Here is a 12068-nt window from a genome sequence, read left to right on the forward strand (position 1 = left end):
GGGCAAGGACAGAGCGCCAATCTCTTTTATCGTTCGGTTCTAGTCCTCCTGTGTTTCTCCAGGAGCTGGAATTGGAGCGCCTTGTAACCCCTTTTGCTTAATAAAGATCTAGTTTTACCCGCAAAAAAAAAAAAAAAACTAAGCTATACCTGCACAATCTATTTTGACTGTTCTCCTCGTTAACCTACAAATTTCTGATATACCCAACTTGTCCGCAATAAACAGCAAGACATGGTCACTCCTCCATCAAGCGCAACACATGGTCTACTTCCGGGCAACTCCCGATGATATCGAAGAGGAATTGCTGCGCCACATCGTCGCATCCGGCGGGCACTCCGGGAGGTACCACCGCTACGTCGTGTTTCTCGTCGGCATCGTCTCCCTGCAGGCAATTGTAGTAGAGCTCCATGAGCTCATTGATTGGGCTCTGGCAGTCGCCGAGGACTCTGCCCTCGAGTTCGGGCAGCATGGCGGCCAGCTCCCAGCTGCCGCCTCCTGGTCTGTGGCATTTCCCTCCTGAGCTGCCGCTCTCGACGTTGTCGCACTTGCGCTTGTCTTGCGGGCCACGCACCACGTCTTCCAGGCCGTCGCTGTCCCCGTCGTCGCTGCAGCCATCGTCGTTATCAAGTGCCGTGATCTTGAGCGACGTCTTGAGCCGCCGGCTGAGCGCCTCCTCCTGCCGGAGCACCTTGGACCAGGTCTCGGACTCCTTGGCGCTCATCTTCTGCTGCAGCCGCTTGGACTGCCACACGAGCTTGCGCATCTGGTCGAAGCGCGGGCTCATGTGCTTGATCACCGCGCTGAGCAGGGAGATCTTCCACGCCTTCTTGAGGTCGTGCGGCTTCCGGTACGGTGGCGCGCCCTGGTGCGCCTGCATCTCGCCCTGCGTGCCCCACCAGGGCTCCTTCCCCGTCGGCCACCACGGCGGCGCCAGCCCGCGCTCCAGCGGGAAGTTGCGCTGCGGCGGCTCGCAGTGCTGGATGAGCGCGGAGAGCACGGATCCCAGCGTGTTGTCCTGGATGCCCTGGAGGCGGTGCAGGTAGGAAGCCAGCCCTAGCGGGCTGCAGCTGTCCGCGGAGCCGGCCAGCGCCATGGGCCCCGTGCGGTCGAAGATGACGTTGTCCTTCCACCAGCCGCGGAGGCTGTCGGAGGAGCCGGACATGGGCTCGCCGGCCTCGTCGATGACCCCGTACACGAATCCGCGCGCGTTGCAGGCCTCCATCATCTTGAGCATGTGCCGGAGGACGCCGTCCTGCGCCCGGAGCATCGCCTTGCGCCGGCACCGCACCTCGGGGGTGTCCTCCTGGTTCTGGTTCTGGCCGGACGACGGTCCGGCGGTTGGAGCCCTCCTGGCACCGGCGCGGCTCTCGAGCTTCATGAGACGCATCTGGTCCTTCCACATGCGCTTCTTCAGGTCCGAGATCTCGACCGATTCAGAGCCCGACTCTGCGTCGTAGTCGATTATCTCCTCCTGTTCGTGCTCCGCCTCCAGCGCCTCGAGGTCGCACCGGAACGCGGCGCTGCCAACGCCATGCGCGTCCACCTGCTGCTCCATGGCCGGCTCTGAAAATGGACGGGTGTTGCTTTGATGATCCATAGACACTTCGCACGTACTCTGCTTTTACTTCCGAGCGCGTGAATTAGCATCCAGCGAGTGATCTATCAACTATGACGAGCGAAAGGATTGCACCGACCCGTTATTTATGCGCCCTGATCGGAAGATGCCGGCTCGCAGGACGGCAGGTGATGTCGTGGCGTGGACGCGTGGCTAGATTAGGGTCATCTCGGGAGTATGGTTTGGGACTACTGCGGCCCGGCACACGACAGATCTGAGCAAACGACATCCTGAGTTGTAGCCATGCCAGTTTCTTCCTCACCTGTTCATTGTGGTCTCACATGCATGGCATGTTCAACGATGGCAGGCCGCAACCATAGCCAAGTGATGCACACAAGAAAAGCCACCTCGGGTATGTACGTGTTCCGTTAAAAAAAATTGTAATCGTGTCTACAGTCTACACGTACACGTACTCCAGCTTCACAAGTGAATCTAAAACATGGTCATGCACGCGCAGGGCAAACTCCGGCATAGCTAGCTACCACATGCAGTCATTTCAAAAAAAAAAAAAAAAAAAAAAGCTACCACATGCAGGCACTGCCTTACGTGGAGGCCGGCATGCATGGAATACGTGCGCAGTCAGCAGCGGACGTGGTGGAAGTATGCGACATGCCGGTGCCGCCGCGAGCTACCACGTCAAATTGCTCTGTTCCGTATGCAACATTGCTGGCGTACACCTATAGGCTATACGCCTAGCTACAACTTCTTGATTCCTTGTCATCTTCATCGCTAACAGTTCAAATCAAAAGACGGCAGTATGGCACGGAGACTCGGGTCGACGGCCGTTCCTAGGAATTGGAGCCCGCAGTGTACTTTGGTCTGGATTTAAAACTAGGAACTCGCGAGCGGTTCGACTTGATCGAACTCACACTGTGCAAAGCAAGTTTTCACCACCGATTTACCAAACTGTTACTATGTGTTAGTGGCAATGAAAAAAATAGCGCGCTAACGTAAATAGCGTGGGCTTCAGAAAAACGCTATAGACGCTATAGCGTGCTAATAGCGTGCTATTTTTCAAAATAGCGCTTAACAAAAAAATATGAAAATTCAGGATTTCAGCATATATATAATAATAGATATAGCACTTTGCAGCTATAAAATCTCGGATATGATATTTTGCAGCCAAACATCAACCAGAGATAGTTCACATAGTCCATAACTTGATATGACATAGTCTCAAAATCACAAACCATAGTTCATATTCACATTGTCCCGAACTAGAAGGACTGAAGGAGGGGAAACGAGGCACGGGGTGAAGGCGTGAAGGTGAAGCTAGGCGTGGCCGCTTACCACCGATTGACAGAGGAGAAGGGGGCGGAGCTGCGCTGTCACGTCGTCGCCTGCCGGGCAGAACAGGTGACAAGGAGTTGGGGAGTGCGCGATCTGAGTTTCTTAGTCTAGGGTTGCATGGATTAGGAATTTAGGATACGCAAGTGGGTCAAAATATGGAATGAGCTACTAAAAAACTACTATGCAAAATAGCGTGCTATGCGGAATAGCGAATAGCGCCAAATAGCGTGAAATAGCGCGTCTTTAACTCGTGTAGCGTCATAGCGTGCCTAGAATGCATAGCGTAGCGTCCAACTCGCAAATACGCTATAGCGCCGCTATTAGCGTGAAATAGCGCGCTATTTTTTTCATTGGTTAGTGGGCGATGTGTTTCTATACATATACGTTCAAATAAATCGTTTGTAAAGTGAAAGACTTTTACAACTGATTTTTTTGCTCGATCATCAGCGGTATTGAAAGATCGCGAACGATGGATGTCAAACTAGCCGTGTTAAATTGCACGCTTTTAGTTTAAAATGGTTGTATGGTTATTGCAAGCACTGAATACGTTTCATACTATGGGCCAACAATCAGTGCAAGAAGAACCTAGCATATGTATGTGTCCAGCTGTATCGTATCAGTAACTCATAACTCAACATATAGCATATATATGCAGTAGAAAATCTCAAATTACATTTGATTGCACATACTTTCGATCTGAAGAAATATATTAATATTATGAGAATACCAATTACACCCAGCCTCTTCAACAAAATCATACCCTAATGATAGTGCAGATGCACATAGCCGAAAAAACAAGAAGCTGAAAAGCAAAAGTCCCGCTATAGTGTTCCAACGCTTACAACAGCAGCCCCACAAACACGACAATGACAACATCTTAAGTCTAAGTTTTCCACAAACGATGCCTCCAAAAATAAAATGGTACACAAGCGTGGTCGTCACCCTATCATAAATCTTAGATTTTCACCCCGATACATCATATGTATACATACGATTTGTGACAGTTTTCATTTAGTACCTATGCAAATTAAAAAGATACATAAGATAAGGAATAAGTCTTCATCTAACAATGACATACCTTGCAAGCATAAAAGAATTATGTTTTTTCACTCATCCTTGAGTCACCATCCTGTCTCAACTGGTACCTCGCTGTAGCTGGAACACTCTAACCGTGATTCTTCAAATCGGCTGCTTGGTCTTCTCACCATTCTTCAGATCTCACGAGATCTATTTCTCGACGTGTCGCTAGCGTTCGTCGTTGTCCACGACGGCGCTGGGGATCAGGGCGAGGTGGATGCTCTGGAGCGAGGAAGTTGGTCGGGAGGTGGTGGATCTGTCATTGTTCCCCGACTTCATCAACGTGATGCGGTGGATTTTGGTTCAAGTAAGCACGGGGACGTGCCCCAGTCGACGTGCCACAGCGACAAGTGCCTCGTTGGTTGCAGCGGGCCTGTTCATCGACTCACAAAGTCTTATTAGAGATGATGCTTCTTCGGATATGGCAATGGTGGAGGTTCGGCGTCTCCTCAAACATGTGCCTAGGTGTCGGGATCCCAGATTAGCTGTCCGAAATACCCGTTATGTATACAGTTCACGATCCCATGATCAGTGCGCCATGAACACATAACCGAACTGATATCAAAGTTACATCATCCATTACAAAACGGAATAAGAAAATTACAATAAGGTCACATGACCAATACTTACATAATAGCCTCGAAGGGCCTAACTTAACATCAGAGTAGCAACATCACTTCAACAGCGCAGAGCCCAATTCATCTGCCATAACCCTACAAGCAACTGATTGGGAGAACGTTCCTAGCTCGCATAGACGTCGTCCAATCCTTCTTCATTTATCGAACTGCTTCAAGTTTGGCCAAGTAAATAGCCAGGGACGAAGCCGTGAGTACATTGGAATTGTACTCACAAACCATCAAGAAGGTACTTTGCAAGAGTGCAAGATAACAAGTGCTAATCTAGGATGACAAGAGGGAAAGACTAGTTTCTCTTGTGGATATAGCATGTAAAAGAGAAGTAGTTTCTCTTGTGGATATAGCATCCCTACTTCTCAGGTGAAGGGGACACTTCAAGGGGTTCTACGACATCTCTATATCTTTGTTGAAGAAAATACTTCAAAAGACACCCTATGACATCTCTATATCTTTGTTGAAGAAGATACTTCAAAAGAGTTCTACAACATAAAACACTAGGATGAGAGTAGCCCTTTTTATTTCCTTTCCGACCATCTCCATATGGTCATCAAAAGTTTCCCGTACCCTTCCGGTACTATGAAAACAAGTTCCTTTCTCTTTGCTTTGCAACGTGTTTTAAAAACAAAGTCAACAGAGCTAAGCAACGGCCATCCCAACTGTCAATGACCGCGGACGCGGCTATTCGAATAGATTTTTATTACAGAGTTTGCGCACTTTCCCCACAAGATCCACGAGTTTATCACGTGGGCATCATCCCCGCATATCAACTATGCCATGACAAAAACTCGGACATAGCCTTTCGCCTTTTCGACTTAGCACGGGATCCTACCCTATGGAGTATACCTCCTCGGCACCGTGGCAGCTCACCTCACTTTGAGCGTGACACCACCGCCCATAGTGTCTTCCGGACGGGTAGCCCCAAAGGCATCCCGTTATACTATTGTCTCCACCAACGATAATCCGAACTCGGGGGTAACCTTACCCTTGTATAGTTGTGCGGTGTCCCATGTTAAGAAGAACAAACTACAAGTTAAGCTCCGTGCTCACGTTTGGGGTAACGTGGTTGCGTGATTTGGTTGTTCCGGGCGAATACATAGAACCATGTGTTGTTTTCCAAAAACCCAAGTACAACCATTTTGCCTTTCCATCACAACCATATTGTGACATCCTTTTTAAGCCTTTCACTTGAAAGCTACACTTGGGCAAGACAACATCTTCCCAAGGTTTTCAAAGCTTTTTCCAAAACATAAACTTGAGTGGGGGTTCCTAACCTAAGGATTTATTGTAGTGAACTAAATCAACAAGGGGCCATGATGCTATCCATCATACCACTAATGAGAGGGTAAATGAGGTGTCAAGGAGAGGGTCATACATGCTTAGGGTAAGCATGCATAGTGTCAATATGAGTAGAACGATACAACAAGGGCATGATGCTAATCATCATACCATTAAGAAGATGAAAACTATAGGTGTTCAAGGGGCATACATGCTTAGGGTTAGCATGCATAACATCAACAAGGGGTTCAACATACCTGAGAGTAAGTATGCATAGTGTAGAGGACAATACAGAACACAAAATACAAGGAACCAAGTATATAATGGAACAATGAACACAACAAGAAGGATAAATAGCAAGAGATCAAAAGATGACTTGTCTTGGTTGGCTCATTTGTTCCTGGACTTCTTCAACTCCATCAAATAAGAATTCCAATAATATAAATAAAATCCTCGTCCGAACCACTTCTTCTTCTCCGGAATTGTTCGCATCTATCGCCGGAAAAATATAAAAGGAACACAATCAACACATTGTACCAACAAAACAACATTCAACAATCAACAATCAATAGCTAACAACTCTACTAAGTGCTATCATACTAAGGACTTACGGTTACTTCAAAACAACTCTTTAAAAGAAAACCTATTTATTTCACTTAATAAAAGCATGCGAGCCTCACCAATTAGCAATTGCCTCTCCGGTTATCACCATGGCTAAATAAATATCCCCTGGTAGATAACACCACAAAGAAGACAAGTGCATTGGTTTGGCATAAAAATATTCACATTTTACTTTCAAATGTTTTTTTTTTTGGAAAAGTAGAAATCAGTTTTCCCAATTTAATTTGCTCACATAACACTACATCCAAAAATAGGAAGTAAACAATATACCACACCATTTGAAAACTCAAGTAAAACAATAGAACTTGGTTTAAGATGCAGAGGGCTTTGTTTTGCAAGAATAAAACAAAGGTTGTCCACTCCTAACAAAAAGAGGTGATCAAGGATTTTAAATAAACAAAAAGTTTTGATTCAACAACTCATGTAACACACACATATTGCTAACAGTAACAAATATGCATGAATAGAGACTAACAATATTTTTCCTTGATGGCCAGTGCTAAAGAAAGACTAACGCAATTGGATTCACTCAAAAAGGTTCATCCTACAAATTTAGGAATTTTCTTGAATCTAAACTATACAAAAAGCAAGATCTGTATGCCACAAATCGTAGAAAAATCGTAAAAATATTAGGTCAGTGGCATCTGAAAGGTTTCGAAAATCTGGTTCTAATGCAATTGGTGTCACTCAAAAATTCATTTCCAAACTACTGGTGTAATTGGACAAAGTCAGATCTGACCAAAACTTCATTTGTGTACCATTTCAATTTTAGGTGGGCACTTGAAGTGGCACAAACGGAAAAATGAAGCTATAGAAGAGGGCTTTCATGCAAAGTTGAGTTTGCCCAAAAAGGTTTTGTATAAAAATTTAGATCTAACAAATAGTGCTTCTGCATGTTTTCATAACTTTATTTACCAAGGAAGATTTAAAACGAATTTTAGGATGATACCGGTGGCAAGTTGTATATATTTTCCTTAGTTACCCGTGGAACTTTGAATCACTCAATTCGGAACTATACACGAGTTTTGACGGATTTTACAAGTTTGAACAGAATCTGAAACTGCAAGATTGAAGAAATTTTAGAAGGGATTTACACGAACTTTGGTAAAAAAAACTACAGATCTGAGGATGGTTGAAGCTTCTCCAAGCTTTGCTCAACATGGACCTGCATCAAGATCCAATCTTGTAAGAGGAGAAAAGAGAAAGGGAGATGAAGCCATCTAGGGTTGGGGGAGAAGAGAGAGAGGGATATGCTTCTCATGGTGACCCGGGGAGAGGATGAGCTTGAGGGAGGAGGGGCAGCAGCGGCTTGGCATGGTTTCCATGGTCATGGGCCGGCCATGGTAGGTAGGAGGAGCAGCAGCTCGTGGGTGGAGTGGAGGAGAAGAGTGTGAGGGAGTGGATAAAGTGGAGGAGAGAGTGGAGAGTGGAAAAATGAGAGCAAGAGGGGAGGAGGTGGCCGGCCAAGCCCCTTTTTATAGAGGGAGGATGGGTGGCAGCCTCCTTATTGATTGGCTAAGGTGGGTGGCAGCTCCTTCATTGTTTGGCTAAGGTGGGTGGCAAGACTTGTGGGAGAAGAAAATGAGGAGGAATGAGAGAGATGAAGAGATTCAGCTCATGCATGCCAAGACCTAGGCATGGCCGGCTCTCTTCTTGACAAATACAAGTGAACAAGCAAAGTGCAAATGCCACTTTATGCATGTCGACCAAGGTTGAGTGTTGGGATGGTTAGCTAAAAGTGGCTTGATGATGTCTTCAATTTAGGGAGAGAGAGAAATGGGTAGGCATGATGCATGTGTGCCATGGCATGTCTGGACACAAGTTTTTGGCCATGCACAATTGATAAACTAGAGAGCATTGCCACAAGGTTGAGTGCCTCACAATTTACTAAAATGGTGGCCTAAAGAGATATAGACTTTAGGCAAAGTGACAACAATGCACAAGGGTGCTAAAGTAGATAGTGGTGGCATTTTGACCTAGTAAAAGATTTGTCTAAGAGATGATGGCGAAGCCCATGGTTTAGAGGGATATGGATGTTGGTGAAGAACCCAGTGAAGGGTTTTGCTAAGAAGATAGAGGAAGAGGGCTAAGGGATTTGACCACATGCAACAATGCATGAGCATGTCAAGGTAGATGTGGTGGTGTTGTTTTGGTGAAGTAAGAATGGAAAGAGAGAGAGATGAATGTGTAAGCCATTTTCTAAGTTAGATCACAAGTGGAATTAAATCAAGGTCACAAGAGATGATAGCTCAAGTAGGGGAGCTGAGGATGATGTTAGCTCCTCGCATCTCGCCGTCGTACTCCTGAGTTTCTTCAGAATCGCCGCTATCATACTCTCCTCTTGCGGCTCGTCGTCGCCGAGCTTTATCAATCCTACTTTGAGTAATGTCATCACGAGCGTCTCTTGAATGATGCTTGGAGCCACTGCCCTGATGTGTGGACTTTTCCTTTCGAGGAACGAGTTTATCTCTGAGAATTGTGAGGCTCTCCAGAGCCCCCCGATGAGCTTGTGCCATGGGTCCTTCGGGTGGTGGTTGCTGGTTGATCAGGTATGCCGCGAGGTTGGCCGTAGCTCTGATACGTCCAATTTGCATCACTATTTTATATTATAATTTGCTGTTATTCATTGATATATTTCATATTGGGACACAATACTTATGTTATTTCATCTATTTTGCATGTTTCATGATTATTTGGAGATCGAGCACCGGAGCCGGGATTCTCGCTGGAAAAAGCACCGTCAGGATGCAATATTTCGGAAGATCAACTCGTGGAAGGGAGTTTTACCAAAAATCCTATTTTTCCGGATGACGAAGGAAGCCGAAGGGGGAGCCAGCTGGACCCATGGTGGGCCCACACCATAGGGCGGCGCGGCCCATGGCTCCGGCCGCGCCACCATGTGGTGTGGGGCCCCCACAGCCTCTTTCGCCTCCTTTTCTTCGCGAAACCCTTCGTCCCGAAAACCTAAGCCACGGAGGAATCCTCACGAAGGGTTACAGCCGCTCTCGCGGGGCGGAGAACACCAGAGAGAAAAGAGCTCTCCGGCGGGCAGGAATCCGCCGGGGAAATTCCCTCCCGGAGGGGGAAATTGACGCCATCGTCACCGCCATCGAGCTGGACATCATCTCCATCACCATCATCATTATCTCCACCATCATCACTGCCATCTCCACCGCTGGACATCGTCACCGCTGTAGCAATTTGGGTTTGATCTTGATTGTTTGATAGGGGAAACTCTCCCGGTATCGATTTCTACTTGTTATTGATGCTATTGAGTGAAACCATTGAACCAAGGTTTATGTTCAGATTGTTATTCATCATCATATCACCTCTGATCATGTTCCATATGATGTCTCGTGAGTAGTTCGTTTAGTTCTTGAGGACATGGGTGAAGTCTAAATGTTAGTAGTGAACTATGGTTGAGTAATATTCAATGTTATGATATTTAAGTTGTGGTGTTATTCTTCTAGTGGTGTCGTGTGAACGTCGACTACACGACACTTCACCATTTATGGGCCTAGGGGAATGCATCTTGTACTCGTTTGCCAATTGCGGGGTTGCCGGAGTGACGAAAACCTAAACCCCGTTGGTATATCGATGCAGGAGGGATCGCAGGATCTTAGAGTTTAAGGCTGTGGTTAGATTTATCTTAATTACTTTCTTGTAGTTGCGGATGCTTGCAAGGGGTATAATCACAAGTATGTATTAGTCCTAGGAAGGGCGGTACATTAGCATAGGTTCACCCACACAACACTTATCAAAACAATGAAGATTAATCAACCGTATGTAGCGAAAGCACTAGACTAAAATCCCGTGTGTCCTCGAGAACGTTTGGTCATTATAAGTAAACAAACCGGCTTGTCCTTTGTGCTAAAAAGGATAGGGCCACTCGCTGCAATTATTTCTCTCGCATTTTACTTACTTGTACTTTATTCATCTGTTACATCAAAACCCCCGAATACTTGTCTCGTGAGCATTTACGGTGAATCCTTCATCAAAACTGCTCGTCAACACCTTCTCGCTCCTTGTTGGGATCGACATTCTTACTTATCGAAGATACTACGATACACCCCCTATACTTGTGGGTCATCAAGACTATTTTCTGGCGCCGTTGCCGGGGAGTGAAGCGCTATTGGTAAGCGGAATTGGTAAGGAAAAACCTTCACTCTTTGTGCTGATTTTATTTCTGCCTGCTGCTATAAGTCATTATGGAGAGATCTTCTCTTCAATTTCTATTTGGGAAATCTACTACTACTGCAACGGTAGTGGATGAGGCGCCAGGTGAGGAAGTAATACCATATAAAATACCTACGAAAATTATTGAACATGTTATGGATAACCGCTATGAAGGGGATGGAACTGTCCATCCCGGTGATCATTTACTGTTTTTGCATGAATTATGCGGGTTATTCAAATGTGCAGGTATTGCTATGAATGAAGTTAGGAAGAAGCTATTCTCTATATCGCTGTCCGGTAAAGCGGCGCATTGGTATAAATTGCTGAAGAATGGTGATTCTCTTGATTGGGAGGACATTGTGCCTTTATTTTATTCCAAATTTTATCCTCCAAGTGAAATTCACAAAGATCGGAACCGCATATATAATTTCTGGCCTCATGATGGAGAGAGTATTGCCCAAGCTTGGGGGAGATTGAAGTCTTTAATGCTCAAATGCCCCATTCATGAGCTTCCTGGTAATGTTATTATTGATAATTTCTATGCAAGACTTTCTTTTCAAGACAAGACCTTGCCGGATACTTCTTGTTCTGGATCCTTTACACGCAATAAGGAAGAGTTTAAAAGGGACCTTCTTGATCGGATCCAAGAAAATACCGAAGGTTGGGAGAACGACAAGGATAGAGAATCAGGTATAATTTATGATTATAAATGCATTGAAGCTTTTATGGATACTGATACATTTCGTAATATGAGTGCTACATATGGTCTTGATTCTCAAGTTGCCGCAAATCTTTATAAAGCTTTTGCATCTCATTATGAATTGCCTAAGAAGAATTTTGATAAGTATCATGAACCGTATAAAGATAAAATTGATTCATCTATTAATAAGTGTGTTGTAGTTGAAACTGCCGATCGTGTTATTCCCGAAGCTTATATTGAAAAAACTCCTTTTCCTGCTAAAATGAAAGAGTACTCGTTATAAATAGTGCGGTTCATAAAAGTGAAAATAAACCTATAGAACCTCGAAGAACAAATAAAAGTTGAACTCCGCCGTTGCAATAGTTAAAGATCTTGTGACCGAAAATGTGGAGGATGGTCATATTATTTTCCGTGAAGATGCTTCTAATATTGTTTCACATCCTAATAAACCCAAACAAGCTAGTGTTCCTATGCTATCTCGTTAGAATTGGTGATCATTGCTATTATGGTTTATGTGATATTGGTGCAAGTGTTAGTGCTATACCTTATGAGCTTTACACGGAGATTATGCACGAAATTGATTCTTGTGAACTTGAAGATATTGATGTGGTTATTCAGCTGGCTAATAGAGAAACTATTTCTCCAATTGGTATTGTTCGAGATGTGGAAGTTCTATGTG

The 12068-nt window shown here is 45.2% G+C and overlaps 1 protein-coding gene across 1 annotated transcript; it reads right to left on the minus strand.

Moving 5' to 3' along the window:
- Positions 1-235: 235 nt before the first annotated feature.
- Positions 236-1555, minus strand: LOC124690454 (ETHYLENE INSENSITIVE 3-like 5 protein). Its single transcript, XM_047223840.1, has one exon. It carries the CDS (start codon positions 1553-1555, stop codon positions 236-238), a length of 1320 nt encoding a protein of 439 aa, XP_047079796.1.
- Positions 1556-12068: the final 10513 nt, after the last annotated feature.

Source organism: Lolium rigidum, chromosome 2 (assembly GCF_022539505.1).
Source record: "Lolium rigidum isolate FL_2022 chromosome 2, APGP_CSIRO_Lrig_0.1, whole genome shotgun sequence".
Lineage (NCBI taxonomy): Eukaryota > Viridiplantae > Streptophyta > Magnoliopsida > Poales > Poaceae > Lolium > Lolium rigidum.

Bases quoted from the DNA above. Each gene is read 5' to 3' on its own strand.
- LOC124690454 (XM_047223840.1), bottom strand. From the start codon at position 1,555: ATGGAGCAGCAGGTGGACGCGCATGGCGTTGGCAGCGCCGCGTTCCGG.